Source organism: Botrytis byssoidea, assembly GCF_014898295.1.
Source record: "Botrytis byssoidea strain MUCL 94 chromosome Unknown BBYS_018, whole genome shotgun sequence".
NCBI classification, from domain to species: domain Eukaryota; kingdom Fungi; phylum Ascomycota; class Leotiomycetes; order Helotiales; family Sclerotiniaceae; genus Botrytis; species Botrytis byssoidea.
This window is the reverse complement of record NW_024065859.1, coordinates 218,203-243,009: the sequence shown is the minus strand read 5'-3', so window position 1 is coordinate 243,009 and position 24,807 is coordinate 218,203. Positions and strand designations below refer to the sequence as shown.

The 24,807-nt window shown below is 40.3% G+C and overlaps 4 protein-coding genes across 4 annotated transcripts; 2 read left to right on the top strand and 2 right to left on the bottom strand.

Annotated features, from left to right (window-relative positions):
- Positions 1-1,031: 1,031 nt before the first annotated feature.
- On the top strand, positions 1,032-2,022 carry EAE97_008444 (uncharacterized protein; the record flags this gene model as incomplete). Its single annotated transcript, XM_038878959.1, has 3 exons — positions 1,032-1,524; positions 1,577-1,950; positions 2,008-2,022. The coding sequence occupies 3 exons, from the start codon at positions 1,032-1,034 to the stop codon at positions 2,020-2,022; spliced, it is 882 nt and encodes a 293-aa protein (XP_038730041.1).
- Positions 2,023-6,491: 4,469 nt separating this feature from the next.
- On the top strand, positions 6,492-7,348 carry EAE97_008443 (uncharacterized protein; the record flags this gene model as incomplete). The annotated part of the gene is made up of 3 exons (XM_038878958.1): positions 6,492-6,541; positions 6,593-7,024; positions 7,132-7,348. 3 exons carry the CDS (start codon positions 6,492-6,494, stop codon positions 7,346-7,348), a joined length of 699 nt encoding a protein of 232 aa, XP_038730040.1.
- Positions 7,349-14,277: 6,929 nt separating this feature from the next.
- Positions 14,278-15,078, bottom strand: EAE97_008442 (uncharacterized protein; the record flags this gene model as incomplete). The annotated part of the gene is made up of 1 exon (XM_038878957.1): positions 14,278-15,078. The coding sequence occupies one exon, from the start codon at positions 15,076-15,078 to the stop codon at positions 14,278-14,280; it is 801 nt and encodes a 266-aa protein (XP_038730039.1).
- Positions 15,079-18,712: 3,634 nt separating this feature from the next.
- Positions 18,713-20,386, bottom strand: EAE97_008441 (uncharacterized protein; the record flags this gene model as incomplete). Its single annotated transcript, XM_038878956.1, has 1 exon — positions 18,713-20,386. One exon carries the CDS (start codon positions 20,384-20,386, stop codon positions 18,713-18,715), a length of 1,674 nt encoding a protein of 557 aa, XP_038730038.1.
- Between the last annotated feature and the right edge of the window lie 4,421 nt (positions 20,387-24,807).

The following is a 24,807-nucleotide window of genomic DNA, read 5'->3' as shown; positions in this document are numbered from 1 at the left end:
TCCCTAGCTACCTCTACCTAGACTCCTAGACTCCTAGACTCCTAGACTCCTAGATACCTAGATACCTAGATACCTAGATACCTAGTAACCCTACCACCTGCATCTGTATCTGCATCAATCACCCAAACCCCAAACCTATCTACTCATCATTCTCTCCCTCAATCCACCCTCCATCCCATCTTCATCTCCTGAATCAACAAATCAATCAATCACTCAATCAATCCAATCCAATCCCTTTTTTTATATCTATGAAAAGGAAATTCAATACTAACAAAAAAATATTCTTCATCGTTGACGTCGTGAGAATCAATTCTCCAAAAAATAATAATTCAATCGATCGTTTTCGATGATTTACATTCTCTTGTGTTGATTTCCTATCTCTCTCTCTCTCTCTCTCTTACTCTTACTCTTTTTTTTCTCTCCATTCCTTCTTGTTTCTAAAATACCACCACCACTCAAACATTCGTTTACCTACTTTTATTGCTTGCGGCCTTTCTCTACCACCTTCATTCCAGCATCGCCCGTCTCTTTTCTTCCAACCTTCTACACCTACACTCGACACATCCAACAACGGACGAAACAGGAGACTATTGGCCTGTCCTCTTTCTCTCCTTCCTCTAAACCATATCGAAAACAAACATCAGCAGAAAGGAAAATTCAATTCAGTCATCAAATTTGCCAACCTCTTCCTTTTTTAATCATTCGACCGACACATTACACAAATTACGATACAATCTTTTCGCAATTTAAACATCTGTCGTCGATTCACTCTCGTTCATTTCGACAATACTACTCTTTTACTTTGGATTGATCATTTTCACCCTCGCTGGTCATAATCAAAAGGACCGACTCAATATCCAACACGAGAGTAATCGAAACCCAAACCTGAAAACATTCATCACACGAACAATATCTCACCATAGACCTACCTCGTCGATATCGACATCGCCATCGCGACAGATCGTTCGATTTCAATCAACATATAACGAAATAAAGGCCAGGGCCAAATCAATATCGTCCATCCGTTCATCATGAAGTCGATATCTACTCTCGCTTTTATCGCTGCCACCGCGTTGGTTGGCAATGCAATCGCTGCACCATCTCCTGATATCATCCCTCGACAATATAAAACTTTAACATATCAAGGATGTTTCTCATCGGGTGCTGGATTGACCAAGAATTCATCATATACATACAACAGTAAAGGATATTGTCAAACACAATGTGTACCTGCCGATTACGCCGTTCAAGCAACATACAATAGTAACGAGTGTTGGTGTGGTGATGATCTCCCTCCAGCAGCCGATCTCGTCGATGATTTGAAATGTAATAGTCCTTGTGCTGGTATTGATACGGAAATGTGTGGTGGTACGAAACTTTATTGGTCTGTGTATCTTACGGGTACCGAAAGTTCAGCACCAAATTATGATCCATCTTCAGCTTCAGCATCTTCAGCATCAGCATCAGCATCAAATACTGCCACTCAAACCACATCCATCGTACCATCTGTAGTCACAGTAGGAGGTAAGACTTCGATTCTCTGCCGTCATCGTTTCTCATCTAACAATAATTGCAGGTCAAACCGTTACAGTTCAAGCATCCGATGCAGCCGCAGCATCAAGTTCCGCTTCCGCATTAGCTGAAAAGCATTCATCGGATCCAAATACAGCTGGCATCGTCGCAGGCGTCGTTGTCGGTGTCTTGGTCGCTGCTGCTATCGCTGGAGGTATCTTTATATTTATGCGTAACAGAAAGAGACGTGAAGTCGAAGAGGAATATAGAAGAAATGCAGCAGTCAACAACTTTGTCACTGGTGGTAAATCACCTATCAGCAGCAGTAGCGGTGGAGCTTCATTTACCGATACTCGACTTGATCCTACTCTTGCCAATAGAAGAATGAGTGATGGTAGTATCGCTGATAATCAAGATTACTCAAGGAGAATCCTCAAGGTATGTTCAATCACGTTGTACATGTTATCTTGGAAATATACTAACATACAGTTCAAGGTTACCAACGCATGAGTAAAGCTACATTACAACACATTTAAATCAATGTGACGAACGACGAGTTTTTCAATGTTATTTAGCTCAATTCCAATTCTTTTCGGCGTTTTCGGTCCTTAACTCCCTTTTTCTATTATTTGTGACTATAACACATGGTCCTTTTGCTTTGGGTATCAGTCCCTGTTTTATAAGGGTTCATGGTGTTTATGTGTATAGGCGTGGGGTAGAATGAGGATATGAAGAACATACTCTTTCGCCAAATTAGGAGGATTGAATTTTCCAAATAGGCATCAATTCTACGATACACTTTCAAACATTTAATCAATGTTATTGAAAAAAACCACACAAAAATCCATACCGTCCTGTCCTTTCAATTTTTTATTATTTTACTTTTCGACTTTTTAAAAAAAATAACTGCGGTTCTGATCTTTTATCTCCTTTTCGATGTTCTTTTTCCTTTCCTGGTTTATGCGAGAATCACACAATATACCCCGCCTTACGTACTTCGCACTACACAATAAACAAACGCATAACACTACAACTGAACTCCTTGTATTCTGGGGGGACCTGTGGGAGGTGAACAGATTGAGAAGATGAGGTGGAGGGAGGAGGGAAGATTGGTGTTGGTTTTGCATGGATGGTTAATACATGGATTTGGGGTTTGATATTCGAGAAGCAGATAAGAGACATTGTGAGGGAAGGGAAGGGAAGGAAAGGGAAAGGATATGGGAAAGAGATATAGAGGATTTTACTGCGAAGTTGGGGACTGGATTGGTTGTTGGTTTTTTTTGGTGGTTGAGTGGATAATACATGGGTGGGTAGGAAGGTTTTGGGGAAATTGACTGGTGTAATAATGATAGTGAAGATGAGAAAATAGGAATTGAAGAATGGGGAAGAGAGAAAGAAAGAAGAGTGTGTGATGTGATGTGACGAGAAAATGGAGATGGTGAGAAAAGTACTTGGTACTTGGTGGATGAGGGGGTAGTAGGAAGGAGGAAGGGGGAAGGGGGAAGTACTTAGGTAGTGAGTGGAGTAGTAGTATATTAAAGTCAATTGAAATGTTCCTTTTGTTTTTGCTTTTTTGTTTCTTGATATTTGATTGATGGATGGTTGAGTTGATTTGATAGATGGTTGGTTGGGGGTGAGGGAGGGAGTGAGTGAGTGAGTGAGTGAGTGGATGAGTAAGCATATGAATAATTATATGAGTAAATAAGTAAGCGAGTAAGTAAGTAAGTGAGTAAATAATAAATGAGTGAGTGAGTGAGTAAATGAGTGAGTATATGAATAATTATATAAGTAAGTAAATGAGTAAGTAAATAAATAAGAGAGGAAGTAATAAGTGAGGGAATAAGTGAGTGAATATATAAATGAGTGAATATATAAATAAATAACTTAATGAGTGAGGGAGTGAGTAAAGGAGGGATATGTTTTATATATATATATGAAATCTCCTCTCAAGTCAACGGTAGGATGGGAGGATACATACATGACAACATTAATCAGCCTCGTAGTACCTCGCATCTGGACTGGACCTGGACGGACAGCTATGGAATTTTGGTGGATGGGATTGGGAATGTGAATGGTGCTTTTTTTTGGTGGTGGTGGTGGTGGCGGTGTTGTTGTTGTTGTTGTTGTTGTTGTTTGTTTTTAGAAAAGATGAGGAGAGGAGAGAGAAAGACAATTCTCACTTGAACTTTTCAATCTGTATTTGTTTCTATATCTATAATTGAGAGGATGGAGAAAAGGGGAGAGGGAAGGGGAAGGGGAAAGGGGGGGAGAGAGAGAGAGAGAGAGAGAGAGAAATAAATGGATTTATTAAACTGTGAATTTTGAGACTTGTGCTTTGTTCGTGCCGTTCCGTGAGTATGTATTGTTGGGGATACCTAGATAGTTGTTTGTTGGAAAAATCTGGAATGAATGTGTGCTTTTTTTTTTTGGAAAGCAGGATATTTATTTTTTTCGGTGTGCTTTTGAGGGAGATTAATTTATTAAAATGTGTGTATGTGTATATCTATATGTGTATGTATATGTGTATGTGTATGAATATGTGTATAGGATGGGTTGGTTTGGTTTGTGATGATTAGATTGTGAGATTGTGGAGGGGAGACGAGGGTATGCAACATCTTCATTTCGTCACTTCTTACTATACTGCGAATACTAAATGCGTATCATGAGATCAAGCTACGAGGGTGATTGATTCCCCTTCCATTCTTCCGAGGTGGAGAGCCGTCGTGCGATGCGATATGATATGATATCGAGCTATTTGAGTGGTGAGGAGATACTATACTGTGTTGGGAGCGGGAAAATGGGGGAGGGAGGGATAGCAGCATATCGAGATTGAGCTCTGGGGATTGGATAGATTTTCTAGATTGGTGGGAGGGGGATCGTGGGTTGGGAAGATGGTGATGATGATTCGCTATCTCATCTTACCTCCCCGTCTCTATTCTAAATAAAACAGATGGATACTCTAGAATATCCACTGGTAGAGCAGCACCTAATTATGAGATACTAGAATAAGTTAATGGCGCATGCTCACGGCTTTAACACATAATCTATTGAGTCGAGTCTGATGGCATAGTTTTGTGCTTTTGTATATTGCCCTGGGGAGTTTGTGGAGATGGATAGATGGATTCAGAAGGACTGAGGATGTGAGTATGAGAATTCACTGTGTCTCTTGGTTTTTCTGCTCTTCACGGTACGGTTTACGGCATTCACTATATATACGTCTAGTGCTTGCATGCTATTCTTAGTAAAATACCTTTGGACCTATATAATGCCCCACAACACCATCTTCTTCCCTGTCAAATCAGAATACCGAAGCATTCAACTGTGCTGATCTAGGTCGCTCGATTCTGAAACGATATCAAAATTGAGGTGCACGATCTGAAGAAAATGTATGTATGCTCTGGAAGAATATCAGATAGAGAAGAATGAGTGGGGTTGTGAATTCGGGGTATGGGATTCATTGTCATCTGTTTGGTGTTTCATTATCGACAAGTTCTTTTACTGTTGTCAATTTGGCGGATGTCTGGGTACCAACTGACAATGTGAGTTTTCATTTCCATCGAGTAAATTTGGTGGGATCAATGATTGTCGTTACGTCACTCATCTCCTCCTTTCCTTGCAGTTTGCTTGACGGCGGGAGGTCGAACCTGTGAAGATTATGTAGATCTGAATTGTGAGAGTGTATGAGGTTGATGTCAGGTAGAAGTCTCTCTTCTGTAGTCGCAAATCAGTTTTCCTGGCATGCACACACCTCGATACATAGTTTACTAGCTCGCTTGAGTATTTCTCGCTTGATGTATTCATACCTTGACATTTTCATGACTCCTGAGTCTTGAATCGAAGATTCACTCATCTAGTTGTATAAAATCCCTCATTCTCACTCTTCAAGATTTCTATTCGAGTAAAGAGTAAGTGATGCCAATTAGATTGTTGATATCCTCAAGTACAAGAAGCTTTCAGAACAGAAGATTTCTGGGGTGGATTTTGGGTAGGTTGTGGAGCTCTTGTGGAAGATTTGCTTTGCTTGTTGTCGTTGTTAGGCTTGGTATGCGATGAGATAAGCTGCAATAAAAGTATAAGATATACTCGACAGGAGTTAAAACGATTGAATCTGTGAGAACTTACAATTAGAATGCTTTATTTCCATTCAAGCAATTTGATTGCTTGTTGATATGCCAAGATCCCATCTCTAGAGCGTTTCCTGCGTACACGATTCGGCGGTCTCGGTCAATATTCATGGAGTCAATATGATAATTGAGACTGTCTTTTTATATTGGAAAGGTGAGCTGTCTGAAATGATCCTATCTTTATTCACTGCATACTTTTCCTGTTTTGCTTGGTATGCAATATATACTATACCTTCAAGGAATTTGAACTATTCCAAACTAGTGAGAGAAGTAGATGAAGTAAAGTGCTCATATCATAATTCTTTATGTTTCAACAATCGTTGTTAGAGATATACATGGTTCTTGTTAGGGAAATACATCGGTACCATGTGATATTATTAGTTGCTCTGCCTTGTCCCAGGATTCATATGAGAAAAGACTGTATATAATTGATGATGTTAATTTGATTGATCAGTGTAAGTACTTTATTCTATTGTGGTTGTATTCGTTCTTGATTATTATTATGAATGGGAAGCTAGTGCTTAATATAGGGAAGCGCTAACGCTATGCTAGCTGATACAGTGCCCTCTTTGATCACATGATCGATGTCCCGACACCTGTTGATGTTCGAAAAGCCATGTACTATGAGAGATTGACTCGGATAAACTTTTCGAGGGCGGGAGGATATTGGCCACTTGCACTGAGAAAGATCTGGTAAGTGTCATCATCACTAGTTCAATAAATACAAGAGTGAGCACTAAGGTGTTACAGAAATCATTTCTCGATGATTGCTGGAAACAAAAGAGGATCGGCATCAAGATTTCTCAATTGATAGATTCCTTTGGGAGAGGAATTTTGTTCCTTTATCCATTCATCATGCCCAAACTCCAGAAGGGAGGAGAAAACAAGATCGCATTCAAAAAGTGGTCAGTTGCTCGTGTTAGTGTGCTATGCACTTTGATACACTCATCAAAAAGTGCTTTTGCAAAGAATTTGAAAATCTTAGCCAAGGCATTTGAGCCATTCGTTCAAGAATTATCTAATGATCTCGAAATTCAAGCCTTGTTGAAGAAATTAGATAGCCAAGATCTGCATCCAAAAGGCCTTGAAGATTCCCGGTACCAACACTCTAGCAGCGATGCTAGTGATAAGTTGCAAGTACTTTTCGAGGAATTTCCTGGTACTTCATCTGTTTTCTTCATAGGCACATCATCAAATCCAGGCTTGACCATTCCCCTGGAAGATCTACAGAAACTTGCTGCAGGAAGCTGGATTTCGGATACTGTTGTAGATGCAGTCATGCATCTATATCATGAGAAGAAGCCAAGGGATTTGTACTTGTTGAGTTCGTCCAACCTCGAAATATTCAATAGCGAGCCAAAGGAGATTAAAAAAGGTCTTTGTAAGATGTATATTGATTTGAATCAAGGCCCTGGTTTATATTTCATTTAGTATGTATATCATTCTCTATACTTTAACTTGATTTCTGAGAGATTATATTAATATTGAAATATAGAGTACTTTACGTCAAGGCCTTTAGAAGTCACTGGACCACCCAACTTGCACAAATTACCACACCAGTTGGACCCAAAGCAACTATCTCGATCAATATCAAGGTGTGGGATAGCCCTGACACTAGACACACGCCGACTTTGGATTTCCAAAGATGGCTAACGGAAGTCCTCATGTTGGAACAAGACCCAAGACAGTCAAGTGTTCAGTACAAAGAATGAACTTTATACGACGATTGAACTTTGATGATTGTGGAATCATTGCCTTGAATAACGCTATCGCCATTTACAATGGTCAAGCTGATACAGAAAAGTTTTCGGAGGAATGGAGTCGTCAAGAAAGGTACTGATCTTGTTCCATGATGGTGCAACATGCGAAGAAATTGTGTTGTATAAGGATTAAATAGTCTAATGAGAAGATAATCGAGCTTAGTGAAAGGAGAACTGATTTTGATAGGATCGAATGTTTCAGAATGCAATTTTCGATGGCTGATGAAACGAAATGGAAAGTAAAGGAAAAGATAGAGTAGATATTTGAACTATAATTAGAATGATTAGAATGATGAGAAGGATTAGAATGATGAGAAGGATTAGAATGATTAGAATGATTAAGAGAATGAAGAGAATCAAGAGAATCTATAAAAAGCTTTAAATGATTTAAATACTTTAAATACTTTAAATCATTAGAATTGATAAAAATCAAATAAAAGCTTCAAATATTAAATTTTGAAGGGAGAACAGCTTGATATGAAATCATACTATATGACGTTAGCATCGAATTGTTTATTATCACACATCTCATTAAAATTAGAATTTTTTAATTTCAATGATATTTCAAAAACCCTCTCTTTAACCTAAATATTTAGGCTCAATAAGGCCTTTAGCTTAAGTTAAGTTGCAGGGCTTATTAAGTCAAATGAATCTTGCATGAGGTGCACATACTTGTCAAGTTACGAATTTGACCATTCAACTTAAAGTATGCACAAGCCAAAGAGTTGATTGAGAAGGATACGGATGACGTAGCACCTACGATTTGTAGGTCTTAAATGTCATTGTTGTATTCTATCTGAAGAGCTAGCTATTTCAAGGTTATACATAGAAAGTAAGCCGGGCTATTGAAAGAGCTAGTCTCTTCCGCATTCTCTTAGGCTTAGTACAATGGGTATTGAATTGAAGTCATTGACCTTCGTTCATACACAAATAGCTCAATGCGGATATATCACTCCCCAGTTCTTACATCTATGCATATCACGATCTGCCAATATGGAACATAAAGATGGGCAATGGGCAGGAGAAAGTGAAAATGCATGGGAAGAAGTGAGTATGTATATTCTGAAAGTATAAGTAACAAGCCCCGAAGCCTAAAAGAGAAAGCCTTGATCCAGCTTGCTATGATGAACGAGTTGTAATACATGACTTGATATGAGTTGAATCATCTACAGGTATGGATACGACATAATACACCAAAATTACAATATCAAGACTTGAGACACTCTAGAAATCGAGTAGGGATGTAAAATCCTCCATTAATCCTCACCATATCGTTAAAACATCATCTTTTCTGCAACCTAACATCTTCTATCTTTAACCCATCATGCTCCTCCTCAACTCTCTTTACTCCTCTTTCCTCCCTCTAAAAATCAAATTCAGACCCTCGTAATCCACAATCGCTACATCATTCAACTGGTACTCTTCTGCCCTCATCCACCTCGTTGTCTTCCCACTGTATTCCTGCCTAAACATTCCTTGCTCTTCAATAGCGAGTTCAAAACCAAAGTAAGAAAGGGCTCCAGTATAACTAAACTCGCTTCCTGATAATCATACCTTTCCAAGGCATGATGTTCAACTCAGACCAAACAGTGTGTGCTTCTCTAACAGTTCTCATCCTCATGATATCCCATCTCTCTGGGTCCTAACAGAACACTTCAGTGAGTATCCCTTATTGTTAATAGCGCAGGGATTAAAACCTATTACTATACTTTTTGCAATAATATGCCCATTTGCTACCAATCTCTCTCCTACCTTGTTTCTCTCCCATTCCAGCCCGTGCTTACGTGTATAGTCAATCTCCCTCCAGATAGTCCCCAGAAACGGTAGCATCATCCTCAAAGTCTCATCGATACCCACGTTGAAATACCCACGTTGAAATACCCACGTTGAAATACCCACGTCACTTCACTCCACCTAATTTACATTATCTTCATTTGGGAACGTAGTGTGAATCTCATGAATATGTAACTTGTATGACGAAGGTGGATGGGAAAGATAGAAGAACGAGGCTCGAGAAGAATGGAGAGGGTCCTCCTGCCTAGGGGAAAGAAGCTGCTTGTTATAAAAAAGAGGTAGAAGGGACAAGTAATTGGATAAAATCAGTGAAACAAATGCCTCTACTCCCAAGTCTAGCCACGGAAATCAAACAAAAAAATGGAATAAAGGACCAAGGAAATAAAGCAGCAGGTACAAACAACACAGCCTCAGTCCACAATGGAATATTCTCATCTCTTCCATTCCCTCTTCGTTGAGTCCGTCGGTGTTAGATCTAATCGTCCTCGTCTGGTAGAGCATAGAAGTCATGCGGGCAGCTCCAATAGTTTATTCATCGTATCTTGGATAGAAGTTGAGAATGCAATGCCGTTTCTATAGTTAAGATGGCGATTCGCGAAAGAAAGGGGAAAAGTTAAGAAGTTACAGATCAGGTCACTACGAGAGGGGTGAGTAAGTTAACAAGAAGAAGAAGCTGCGTGTGGAGGTGTGATGAGTAGGAAGGAAGTAGTTTATCATGTCTAGTTCTACTCAAGATCTTCTCAGCCATTGCTATTGCCTCCCAATTTGAAACACAAAGTAAATCACTCACATATTGAAGACACCCACCAATCACTTTATCTCAGTCATCGCCTTAGAAACCCCATATTTTCATCCTCTTGTCGAGATCCCACACCCATACCAAAAGCGAACTGTCCTGCTATACCTCCCCTTCAACTTTCACGCAAAGTTTGCATATCTACCACTTGCTCTATTTTCTCTCCTCTCTCTTTATCTCACAAATCTCCCTAGTAGGCTTGCATGTGACTTTAACCTCCTTCTTCACCACTAGCTAGAAATCTTTCGACGAAGAATTTTGGAGCACATAGTATTAGATTCTACACTTGTGACGATGAGAAAGGTTGAATAAAATACCTCAGATATTTACATTAGGCTTGAAGTAGATGTGCGCGTAATTTGGAGCTTGATTTATGAAGAGGTGGAAGGAGATTGCTTGGGCCAGGGTTAGTTAATATGGTAGATTTGTATTGGGAAGGGAAGATGGAGAATATGATCAAATACTGCAAAGTTTGTTGGGAAGTACCGAAAAGTAGACGACTAGTAGTGAGTCTATGTACGTGACATGAGTAGTAGTCTTTCATCTCTATGAGACAGGATGCATGAATACACACACCATATCTCAGATGATCAAAGTAGCAATATGAAGGAATTTCCTCACAGGATGAGAACCAGCACATGCATCTGCGAACTTGGCGATTAATGGACCCGGAAAGATTACCAGAGGACGAAAAATAGCTTTATAGCTATGAGTGATAGCAAAGACGCATTGGTGAAGCAAAGTATGTTTCAATCTAAGTCAGAGTATTTGGGGTCTTTGAGATGAGATTCTAATGCTACTTGCGGGTGATGTTATGAGGGAGAAGATATCGAAGTCCCTTTAGATAAACCCTCAAATGAGCTCATTATGTATAGTATCGTAGGTGGAAGGACCTGAATCTTTGGAAACTTCAATATATCAAGATAAACGGAAGCTACTGAAGACTCAAATCAGTGGACGGTCTGTAATGAAAGAGGGAAACACCTACCCATAATCGAAAGGATGGAGAATGACCCCCAGATACATATCAATCCGCATAATTCTGAGCAATATAGACGATACATTGATTGCTGTAGCTTTGAATACGACTTAGATCACGGGATACGAATAATTCGTGTTTCTTGCAGCATCTAGTGAACTCAGGAACGAAGTTGCTGGATTTTAGTGAGATTATTTACTTGCTTACGTGTATGTGAGAAGTAAGAGATAGACAAGCAAGATTATGAATGGGTATTAAGAGTGTCTATCTAAACTATTTTACTTTGAAACAGACAATAAAAGAGGCAGATAGTAGAGAAAAAACACAGTTGAAGTCGCAGTTTGCCTATGTTTACGTTGTTACCTTCTTGCTTGCTCTGTAAAATGCCTAAGATGCAAGGATGAGGAAGTACAGACGTTGGATAAAAATCGTTGAAAAGCAGCTCAACTTTGCAATAGGAGGATTCAAAGTTGATGCAGCGGTCAAATCGCGGTTCTGACCTCAGTGGCCCATTGGTGGCTCAGATCTCAAAGTAGAGACCTAAAGATGAGCTGCAGCCATGATGTCATGTACAAATACGGTGTAATGTAGCCTGGTTGAACGTGTGGATTGTGAAATTGAATCTTTCTATAAAAGAAGGAAAATGGGTTGCCGAGGATGTCTTGTTGTGAGATCGCGAAAAGAAACGTAATTACAGATTATCTTTCGCCCCCTTTGATTTACTTCCAACCCTTGTATAATAATATTCGAGTTTGTCGGGCATCAAAAAGGTGAAAGAAGAGTTCATCGTGGGCTGTAATGGATAAATGGAGATAGCTTCGGTCATGAGGTGGAGGAAGTGAAAAAATCGGGTGGAAAGTTGACGTGATTAGGAGTATTTCTGTGCGTGTTGAGTTAGCAATTTGTATAAGAGAAATCAGAAATAGTGGCAAATTTAAAAGAGAATAGTCAGAAGTGGGAGAAAAAACAGATAGGGAGAGGACTGTGAGCCGAGAGTTAGAATTCCAGATTGGAGATCGTAGAACCACAATTGTACCAATATATGTGCATGTTTGCAGATGAGAGGCGGAACGGTGAATGTTAGACGGGCATTGATAGCCGGCAGAAAAGGAACAAAGAGACAACTTCATAAATTCGAAGAAGCAGAGCTCATGCGTTGATGGGAGTGTTGTAGCCATTCGCCGAGCGTTGGCTGCTTCGAGTATGCGACATATGTATCCCACTATTCGTTTCGAGGAGCTTTCAACTGAAACTTCTATCTAAGTATTCCCTCCCCCCGACTCACAATACGCGAACAGGAACGAAAGTGAAAGGGGCCGTAGATTGTTTACCGTTGATCGCAGGGTCCCTTATTGTACATCAAGATCGGGAATTGTAACGAGCGCGGATATCCACTCTCGAACAGATTTTATGTATCGGCAAGATAATAGATGTTTCTAGCTTCTCCTTTGTAGGGTTTTCCTATAAACTTTAGATTGAATTCTATTTTCCGCGTGCTATGAAGGCGTTTAGACACTCATTGTCGATTTTCGCATGGCCCTCCTCAGTGCCTCTCTCCCTTTATATTTAGCGATAGCTACTTGGAATATTGAGCCGGCGAACTTTAGAGATTTGGCAGTGGATAATGATCAAGGGATGCGATCTTGTGTGAAGGGTTGCTGCTCTTAAGAAATTAGCATTTTGAATAGTAAACGAGAAAGGAGTATTCGTCTGTGCAACTGCGCAGTGAATACCTGAGACCGGAGGATGATACTGAGATCAGATGAGCTCCAATTCATCCGCGGATTATGCTCGATAGTGTCGTCTGGAAGGATGAAGGTCCGACTCTTGCATAGATCTTTGCTGCTAAGATGAGAAGAAGGTTCCTGATGTATAGATGCTAGAAATGGACTGGTTTGGGGTAGAGACTGATGAGTATTGCCGAATAGTCAAGAATAGAGACAAGTAGGGCATCTAATGTGCGCCAGGGCACATGCAATCTGTTCTGGATGTTTAGATGGGCGTAGGGAGGAGATACCTACAGAGGTAGACGGTTTCACTCAGCATGGTAACGAGTATCGCTAGCGTTGCAACTATTATTGTACAACTCCTCCCTATGAGGCTTCGATAAGATTGGTGTGTTGATGATAAATATATGTTGTAGAAGTTCCTTTGCAATATCAGTATGTCCTTTAAGTACTAAACAAAGACATGATAACAATTTTCGATCTCGAGCGTGTGGTTCAAGAGTGTATAGAATAATTAGTAGGCATGGGTGGGAAGTGTCGAGGTTTGCTTAGGGAAGGAGCGCATTCTCCTTAGAACCATCTTCGCCAGTTCGTGCCTTTACTTTCCAGACCAGTCTAAAAGACCGCCCGACCACTCATATTTCGTAAAAGTAAAGTCATGAATTCAAAAACTAACCACGCCATACTCTGAGTATCTTTAAGAATGTAAAAACATACCATGCATTTTTGATAGTATTATAAAGTCAGAGGTACGAATCTCCCAGGATTATCATGAGAGAATCGTGGAAGCTATGTGCAGGCAGGATCACATCATTAGTAGTTCTACCGGATATCTATGTTACGGTTCCCCTCTTCTAGTCAATAATCTAGTCTTGTACCTAGATATAGTGATCAAGCTCAAGTTGCAGGCTTATGCAACTTTCAAAAAATGTCGCTATACTTCCATGTCTAGATGACAGAAACCATCTCTTTCCCTTTGGATAATATGTTTCTTCTAACCTTTCAAACAACTTCTCTTCCATTATTGAGATAGAAAATCTCAAGAAGAAAAGACTACTTAGTACGAGACAGAATCAAAGTGACTAGATCATTTTATATGATTTTCCAATTTAGCATCTCGCAATCTCATCCCTATAAGTTATACAATGTATACCCACAATTTCCACTGCGCCAGAAGAAAAGCCAACAAAATAATAAGAGAGTGACCAAATAAACAAAATAAGAGAGATAAAAACTCGAGAAGAAAAATCACATCCAACGATCAAAACATGAAGCCAGTATTCCAAGCATATCCTACGTATGAATACAGATAGAATGTTGATTCGAAGTCGGCTGCCAAATTATCAATGCCTCCCGAGAAGAGGTAGACAAGACGGATGATGCTTTGTCGGTCTGAAGCAGATGGTATAAATGTCGCCAATTTGCATAATCGTTATCGTGAGTTGCTATGCTGCGCTGCGAGAACTTGTAAAGCTAGCGTATGTAAGAGTAAGGACAGCAAGTTTTGCGTGTTTGAATGATGAGTTGGCTGGCTGATTGCGGTCGCTGAGTCGAAAGATGAAATTTTTGATGAAAAAAGTGACTCTTAGACTGGTGTGAATGGAACACCTCGTTGTGGCATGAAAGGCCTAAGTCTATAAGGTATGAGAGCAGGCGCAGTGTACCCGGTGTTTTGATCCCATAGATCTAAATTGTCATATCCGCTTTCCATCCACGCTCTCAACTCATGCAGGAATGTTTCTCCACGGTATCTCTTGTTAAAAAAACGTGCCACTCCTCTTTTGAGGTCTTGAACATTCTCTCGAAGATCATAAATCTTCAAAAGATCTACAACAATCATGGAGATTTCTTCGCGAGTTGCCTCTTCTCCTGTGGTAAGGTTTAGAGGCAATGGCACAAATGCTATCGGAAACTCGCGGACTGTGAAATCACGGACTCGACGCTGCAAGAAATCGCTAGCGACAATCTCTTGAGGAGTGACTCTGTGGAAACCGCCGCCGATAGGAGAAGATAGGAGTCGATAGAAGTATATTTTTGTGCGGTCAATATTTTGACCCATCAGGAAAATATACAAAGAGCGATCCTGTTGGAAAGTGGACAAACTTGGCGGGGCGAGGGCCACCAAGCGATGCGCACCAAAGTTGAGAAAGCGATTGATAATTGTGAAAGGTGCCCTACAGTAGGGACATGTGTAGTTGTTATTCTTCCATGTTTTCAAACAACAATAGTGAAAGTCTTGATGACCGCAAGATGGTATTGAGGCGGTCGAACAAACAGTTATCTCGCATGTTCGGCAGTCCTCATCCTCATGAGGATTGGAATCAAGTGATGCGAGACAGATCACACATTCTCTATCCATCTTTTTGGAGACTTCGGCCGATGCCATGTTGGGTTGTGAAGGGATCGTTGAATTGAAAGATTGTTAATCCACGCTTCTGTGAGCGTGAAACTTACTGAAAGAAAAGTAGAAGAACGTGGTAGGGAAGTCGAGTTTATATACTCAGCTTTGTATTGTATTACTAAGAATTCAGGTTGCTCACCTACTTTGAATTGATTCCGCTTGGGCAGGTCCCAAGCTTGCCGATCCAGCGTTTTGTATGCTAAGTCTAATCGAAGTAAGTATCGAAAGTCAAATTTACCAGCAAGTATGAGTACTCAGAGGTCTACTATACTAGACCTGTTTCTTTACCTGCAGAAGAGAGCTAAAAATCAAGGATTACTTTGACGCGATTTATTGCCTAAAGAACTCCTATGGACGGCAGGAGCAATCGCATTCGGATTAGTCGGTAATCGTATGCCAGCACCAGGGATACTCGGAGAATTTTCTAGGATTAACGAACTTGCTAGCCTTACTGGAATGTATACAATAACACGGTTATCTTTGATCATGCAGAAACTCAACTAGCCGACGATTATAGTTGTTACGCTGGTTGAGAGTGTGACAACCCCATTAATTGAATTCAATTAAGTCTTGAGAGGTACCCCTAGTTGAGGACATCTTAATGATGTTCCAAAATCCAAATCATTTGAGGATAATACCGCGTCAGGTCCATCGTCGCAAACTGTTGATGCTTGGATTCCATCAGAAAGATTGATAGTGGTCAGCATAGATTTCTTTGGTGGGGTATTAAATTGTTCAATTGCCGGACCCTACATGGGGGTACCTAGACAATTATTATGCACAAGTGAGGAGGTCAGAATCCGCTTAGCTAGTCGAATAAATGGGCGTTCTCAGCACAAAGCTCTGTATATTTAATTGAGATGATATTTCCAATCCATCGAGATTGGGACTATTGATCTCACAGGGAACACGTATCAATTTTGTCTCTTCTATATATCACACATGCGATATTCTGGGATTCTGCGACAGCACCCCTCAAACAAAAGAATATCGAAGAGAAACGCCAACCCAATGGGAATTCCCGCAGCACTAAGCCTAATACTGTAGGAAGTCTCTACACTATTTCGTTGGTGGAATGGTCCTAGACTACTGACATCTACTGGTGTTTTCTACTATTCCCGAGATTTAATCATTATTGGCGATATAAGCAATGTAGGTCGAAGTCCGTCTGAATTCGACTTTTTGTCAATCAGTCTGCCACCTTTGGATAGTTATGGTTGGGACATTAGTACCATCGAAGGAATCGCTAAAAAACGGATTTTATTGGAATGGACATGGTTACCATTGGACCAGCCATACTGTTAGGTCTCTGGCATCAAGCTGATTGTATATTATATTCCTATTCAGGTTAGCAACTTCTTTTCGCTCTTTTAGATGCGGAGGAGGTTTAACAGCATCATGGCTGTGGATCCAGAATACAAATCGATCCAATATAGTCGCATTTATCATATTTATTTCTAGCAACAATATATAAAGAATGCTGTGTTCGCAAATCAAAGCTGTCCTAGTGCTGTTAGATCATCGTAGTCGAGCAAGGAAACTTCGAGTGGATTACTATCACAACAAAAGGCATGATCTAGACTCTGAACCCCAAGCGGACTTGGACCCTGTGTCTAGCATATCCCTGCCAACCTTATGGGCTCTCTCCGACGAAGGCTTCAAATGGTAGGAGTCGTTCGCGATGCAGCTCTGCCCAGCTGGCGCTCAGCCTACGATGGAGGGATGATAATAGATGATATTATAGCTTGAACAATCAATGCTTCCACATTGCAACCAATTCAATCATAGTTTTTGCATATTTAAATAGTTATACCGGCGAACATTTCACGACAAATCTTCATTTTGACAACGGAAAGAACCAGGGGGCTCTGCACTACCTTCAAGATCGACATAAGTAGCATTATTTCGCTTCGCTCCATGGGGAAAGCGGCGATGGGAACTAAACCTTTCCAGAATGTGGATTCCTTCTCCGCATACTCACGGCCCATTCGTATCGTTTTTTAAATTTGTTTTCAGAACGATTTTTTGACTAATAGCTCGCCCTGAAATTTGTGGATCTATAAGTTATTAGTCAATGCAGCCGGCAAAATGTAGCTCTAAATCACTTAAAAAATTGATCCGAACGGGCTCTAAGTTAGCCTCTACACTTCATATCCACATTTTATTCCCTAGGATATTAACGTCTTGTGTGTTTTGATTTTGGACATTTCAGCCGTTGAGGAGTTTGGTTCGAAGGAAAGTTTTGAGGCACACAACTTTAAGTCATCAAAAAGAATAGCTGGATTAGTACACATCGAACGCACACTTGGAGAGTTAAGAAGTTGTCTAGGTAACTAATGGTCATGACTCGCAAGATCTGTATTGAAATGGGCGATCATGAAGACGTGCTTTCACGTGGATCCTTGCGTTATATGTGATACATGTTATCAATAATATTTGCCGATGAAGAATCTACTCCTCGTCAACTCCAACCAGAAATTTGGAAGCTCTACCAGGACTAGAATACTGAACACATCTTCTTTTGTATTGAATGAAAAGGAAAAGGATAGGATGATGGCTAAGCATCTGTTAGGTCCACGTCATAACGCATTCTGTCTTGAGGAAGCGCTCATCACAAGCTGCAAAATCTATGTTTCAAGCATGGGGCTTTTCGATCTATTTCTTACACGCTCGAGCTCCATCTTCATCACTGGTCAACATGATATATAGAAAATGTCTTGGATCTCATTACTAGCTAAACTATAGAAATACAAGTGAATAGACCCAAATATACATAAAATCCCAGCCTACAACATTAACAACGTACCGCATGAAACCGAAACTACTATCCACCACCTGTAAAGCTTATGATAAGAGCTATACCCTTCACCGCTCGCTTTCCCTGATGATATCCAATTATCTTTCTTCTTCCATGGCTGTACAGTAGGTATTGGTATCAACTTTGTTGATAAGTGCAAGTGCTTAGTTCTATTGTGGTTGTATTGTTCTTGATCATTATTATCTATGGGAAGCTAGTACTTAATATACGGAAGCGCTAGCGCGACGCTAGCTAATACAGTGCCATCTTTGATCACATGATCGATATCCCGACAGTAGGCTTCATGGAATCTCTTAAAGTATTATAGATATCATCAGAACCATGCACAGAGAGTTGTCGCGACATGATCAGATATCTAGGGGCGATAGAACAGCAGAGCCGTTGTGAACAAGATCGTGATACTCATTCATGATCGCTCATTTCATTCCTTTCGTCTGATTCAAAGACGGAGGCAAGGAAGCGAGAGCATTGATGATGATTTCTAGAGTTTATAAAAATCCGGGGGCTGTGAAGTCTTGCGCCTAGCTCTTGTGTTCTTCCAATTTCTTCGAAGTCCTTTGCAAAACTAGATTTCTTATGCAATCGGGTGATTGAATTGCACTATAATCGAAACTGATAAAGAGTTTCATGCCATCAAAATTTGAAATTCGCATTTTAAGATTCATAAGCCCTTTGTTGAATGTATTACTGTCCTAGGAAAGCACGAAAAGTTAGCTTATATGTAACAACATCACAGTTTTCAGACCAAAGATTAGATACTTACACGAGAAACTTTCTTCTCAACCTATACAATCAAATTTCTCATCTTATGTCTTGCTCTTTCTCCCAGTCAAGTCCCTTGGAGGATTTCTTGATAGAGGATTTCTTGATGGATGTCCTCACGAATTTAGTAATTTTATTAAGTTTGCGAAAGAGTTTTCCGCCCCGACCAACTTCTGTACGAGAGGCATCCTCAATACCATGATTCTGGTCATCCTCTGCATTGTCATCTTCCTCCAAGCTAGTAGTCGACTGCTCCATTCCATCCAGAATACCTTGCAAATTAGCTTCATCAAGTTGAACGGAATTCAACTGGGAATGGGAAATTTTAGCTCGTGTCCCCCAAGATCTCATCCGAGATAAAAGACGGCGACCTCTTTTATTTGAAGAAAAATCGAGGTTATCTGGACATTCTCTGACGGTACATCTTGTGTCATGATCACCAAAGACCGGGGAAGACTTCAAAGAGGCAGGAGTGGAAGATAGCGTGACCGGTCTAGATAAATGTCCCAAATGCGCAACGGATGAAGGTATGGTCGCCTGTGACACATCATTTTGATCAAATGAATGAGCAACGAAAGAAGGGGCAGTTACCTGTGGCACATTCTGATCAAGTGAATGCGCAATGGGCTGTGCTGCGGTCGTTGGAGATGCAGTACTAATACTCTGTGCAGTATTGGAGCTGCGAAGATCTTCAGAATTGAATCTCATGTAAGCGAAACTCGGTCCTGATGATCGTCCGAGACCAGGTCTAGGAGGCCTCGCTGGTGGAGATGTGACGGTATTGGAATTGCATGACTTCCTTTCAGGATAGGTCACATTGCGATTCCATTTTTCCAACGTCTGACAGAAGCTTGTCAAGAACTCACGGGCCGAATGCAAGAACAAATCGGTATAATCATCCAAAGTATTTCTAATGATGTCTACCGCATATTCTTTCTTCTTCTTCTGTCCCTCGGTATTACTCTCCATCTGCAGCGTAGCTATTACAGCATATTCAAATGAATCCCCGTGATCGGGTACTACTGTCATCTGCTTTAATGCTTGAATCTCGAGTTTTATCCAAGCACGCATGAGACCCTTAACATCAGGATCCTGTTTAAGAATTTGCTTGCAGATCTCGGTGGAGTCAAGGGCTTGCCCTGATCGAACAGAAAGACAGTACAACTTCTTTTCGTAAACTTTTCGTCGAAGGGCGACAAGATCCCTACGAGAGTACGGAACGCTCTTAGAATCAGCTTCTTGAGCTGAATATTGATGCATCTGATGATCTATTCTGCGATTCTTGATACGTATTTTGACGTATTCAAGCTCGAGTGGCTTGTCGACAAAACGACCTTCCAAGACAGTCATGCGACGGAGCTTCATGGTGTCTATGTTGCATTTAGGACACCTGGGATCTTCATAAAATTTATCTTTTATGCAATCAAAGTGAAAAATGCAATCGCATGGGTGCAATACAACAAATTGTCGAGCTTTATGAATATCCCAATAGCATTCCTGACATTGTGTGTCTTCGTCCGTGCTTTCTTCATGTGTTGGCACATCATCTATGGCCACAATGGAAGGACTTCCATCATTGGAAGTCTTTTTTTTGACGAAGAAAAATGCATTCTTATGCTTTGTTAAGTTCGTTTGGATGAGGCTTTCATGATCCACACTCGGCAATGAGGTACGAGACGTATCCTCATTGTTCTTGAAAAATTGGTCATTCATTGTGAGTGCTTCGTGGGTTCGTTGGGGAGTTTTCTAGGGAATAATGAGTATCATGCGCAACAAAGTTCCAGATGTTGTACGTACAGATATTTGTTCTTGCGATTAATGTTTTGGTAGTAAGGTACAAGCAGAATGCTGAAGTTGAATAGGAGAGAATATTGCCACTGATGAGATGGAAACAGCAGAGGGTATGGATGATAATGGTATGATAGAATCTCAATTCGGGATTGATGAAAAAGAGAATGATATGTTGGGCTGATGATCAATGTTAAGAAGTTTGGATTATTGTAAGGAGCATGCTAAAGCAAGAGCTCCGGATAAAACTCGGTTCGTGTAAAGCAGTCGATCTATTGATTTGCCGGGGATCTCTCACACTTCGAAAAAAATGTTATTGAATTGAACGGATACTGTGCTGGATCTGAAAGAGGACTTGATTTAAGATAATTGGGATACGGAAATGTGTTAATTCATTAGGGAAATGTGGAAGTATACTTGATATGTTATGGAAATCGCACTCGAGGGTCCTCCTGGGCCTTCCCATTATCCGCGCGGAAAGACCCTTCGTGGTTGTCAGCCAGTGGTCTCGCTCAGTACTAATTTAGACTGCTTTAGTCCTGATTTCTGTAGCACTATAACCTCAATCAACGGTATATGCAGGAACCCTCAGTACGTGAACGCTCACAGGGGATCGCTATGAAAACAAGAACTAGTTTTGGGTCTAAATCACTAAGCTACTCAATTAGTCAACGTTTTACGCACCTACGGAATAAAATAACCTTCCATCGCTAAGTATAGTGACTTAGAGCGGCAAGGACCAATATTATCTCAATGTATCCCTGCTACCTCATTGAACAGAGGAAAGTGAGAGAGGTACTAGGTGCCACGTAGAATAGCTCACTCCTCATCTGTAATCGGAAACAAAATTCTACTATCCCGAATAACTTGTCTACAAGTACCTTGAGATCAATTGAGATATCAACATTGAAGTCGAATTAAGGAAAATGTCCGTGCAGATTAACGGCTGTGGCGTTTTCGGTTATGCAGGGGAAACGGCATCTAATTCGGATCGCGATCGCCAAATAATATCATAAACAAATATTCACAGCAGCATCATCCCTACGTGAAGAAATGTTGTGAGAGCATACAGGAGCAATTAATAATTTATTTGGTGACAAAATTTCTATTATTCTAAGGGTGTATCAATATAATAATGGACATACTCCTGCTTAAGTAATTCTTAGACTATTTTAAATCAGAGGATAGCTATTATTCAATCATGTTCTGCATCGATGGAAATCGACAAGTCGACCCGAAAAGCGTTTTCGATCAACGACGGGATCTACTGCCAAGTGTCAGATCTTCACGCTATGATCATTCCTGCAAGGCCATTCGCTGACGAGTCTGCCGGGAATAGGAGATCATCGGTATTTACCCAAGCTTGATTTAGATTTTAGCTACCCCTCGCCGAGAATCTCCTGTAATGCATGAGTTCTGGATAAAGATGAATGCACTCAGTATAAAGATCCGCTGATCATATCTAACGAAGGCATAAGTCTGAATGAATCGTCATAAACTGGCTTAGCTTAGTTATTAGTGGCGAAAAAAGAATAACTCCCATATATACCGTCCCAAGCTCCCGTAATAATAGATTTGAGATTTCTTCTTCTTTTATTCGTTGCTGAGATACACATGTCCTAGAAGATAAATCTACGAAGCGCTTTTGTCCTCAATTCACCCATCGCACTCGTCAATTTCTTTTTACCATCAATCTGCTCCTTCGATTAGTTCGTTATCAGAAATCAATTCGATCGGCTCCAAAGTGTGTTTCTAAGTCCAAATATATAACTATGGGCCAACGACAGATCTTTAGAATGTATTCTCCCATAAGCGGCGACGACTAGATCGAAATGGGACTCAAATCATCTTCAATTAGTAAGACTGATTTTCTCAAGCGAGTTCGTCCCACAAGCATTAAGAAAAATGGGGGGATCAATTACACTATTACGTCAAGCCAAAGAAGCAGATTTCTGAACGCCGGTAAGTTAAAACCCATATTTTGCTGTGATGGGCTAGGGTGAAAAGATCTCCAAGCTTTCCAAGACTCCTTACTAGTTTATATAAAAGATATCGCAACTAGTAATGTTTCGCAATCGATCTCGGGACCAAATCGGGTATTTTCTCTGTTCTGGTCTTTGACTGACAAGAAATTGGTAATATTTTGTAACTTTAAAATTGCGAAAATAAATTACCAATTGATATGGATGAAGCTTTACTACTTCCAATCATTACTGTGTTTGTATGAAGCGCTTTAAGAATCAAAACTGAATACTGTTGTCAAAACAGTCAGATTTAAACTCCCTTGTATAATGATTAAAGCCGACTCGCTGTCGATATGCACCCACCCCGACACGAACGAGAAACTTCTGCCCACTGTCCAGTTAACTCAAGTATTTTCAAAGAACTCTTGCTTTACTATTTCAAAGAATACAGCCAACTTCTACATTCACAGGCAATAAAACACCAGTACCCTATGCATCACCCCATGAAGCGATAATCTACTTGTGCAGCCATAAAGAAAGAAATTTCGAGCTTAGGTGCACATGCCAAAAGATGGTGAACTATCAGAGGGGTGGCTTGGCATTTATTTTGCGGCAAAGTTGCACGCTTTCGGGAAGCCTTGATATAAGAAGCATAGCTTTGGTCTACGGTGGATTCTCATACTTTCTTGGACACGCGGCCATTTAATTCAATTTTGTACGAAATATAATTGAATGAGGTTCAATCGTCGACTTAGTAACCTCTCTCAAAGATTGTTCGAATCATTTTTTACCTACCTAATTCCAGACATTTTTCCAGAGGACCGATGGTATAGCTAGTTACAGAGATCAAACGCTGGAGAAAACAGATTCTGAGTTGAAGAGACGCAACCAGGACTTCGCTCCATACATTTTCAAAATCTTGAGTATGAAGACTATTTATTTATTTATTAGGATTAAGCTTTTTTCACTGCAATAATTACAAAGTGCCACTGCTTAGACGTTCTCTGCTTTCATATCCTCGAAACTTCACAAGCGTAAGATGGAAAGAAATTCTATTTTCACTACCATAAGCAAAAAAGATTATTGTTCTCAAGTTTTTTAGAATTTGCAATCATTACCACCACTACTTCAGCAAACACTTCTCAGAAATACATACCCGACCCAAAAAACCTCATAATAGGACTTGAATTGCAGATTGCCGGAAAGTGCAAAAGGTGTGTATAGTGACGTATCACCAAATGTGCTTACCTCCCGGTATGTTAGTTGGTGAAGAGTTATACCTTCAACTAGTTGGAAAGGAAAGAAGGGCAAGAGGTTATGACAAGGATCAAGATAGGAAGCAGGGGGAAATGAAAATCGCAGATGAGTTTTTTAAAAGGCATGTGATGGGCCGAGTCTTTTAGAAAGGGCCATTCATTAGCCAGGTAGAATCTTTTCAAAAAGTCGGTGACACAGTTCCCCTCTGCCGAATCTTTTGCGCTTGGACGTTCAATTGATAAAATAATAACTCGCTAGCGTGAAGCCGTAAACTGTTTGTATAATGAGATGTATTGCTAGCGTGAATTTGTAAATAGTTATCGTAAATTATGACTTTATAGTATACGGTTACTTGATTGAATGGGAAAGCCTACAGAGGCAGAGATATATTCGAAGAGGCCGGATATCATTTACGGACAGAATATGTGGGTTGAGTTGTGCAGGAAGGGATGTAGGGAAGGGTGTCGGGAGGGGCATTGATGACGAGTTTGTAATAGCCTTATTTGTTATCGTGTTCATTCTCAGGACAAAAGCGGCTTTCTGATTAGAAATTATAACTAAGGATACCTACAATGGTGGGTAAGTGTTTCCATTTTTCCGCATCGGCAAATGCGATGGAAGTTGAGTATAGCCAGGTATGTCTCAGTTGCGAGTCATGAACCAGCGAGGATCCAATTATATTTCGTTGAGTAGTCAACGTTTTTTGTTCACAGTTTATTGTCGTCGTCGCTCAGAAATTCCAAGTTAATGCGAAAGTCAAAAGTTAACTAATTTAACCCGCACATTAGTCAATAGTATGCATCCACCGAGATGAGCATCCAGATGATCGCCACTTTATGACATAATTCCAAACTACATAGAATGTCTCCATCTCTTTCGCTTGACCAGATAAAATCGTGACTTGATAGATAGAATCCAGTCACCAGACCCAAACCGGCATCATAACGCTTGGAGGGTTCAGAGATCAGAGGTTGGACTAAGAATGAAAGAATGGGAAGGGATAATGAAGAAAAAATCAGGCAGAAACTGAATTAGACATGTTTAGGCAAACACTGAACGAAAATGCAGAGATCAGAGATTAGAGGGTCCCAGAGAAGTGAAAATTGATGGAGTGCATGGTCCGTG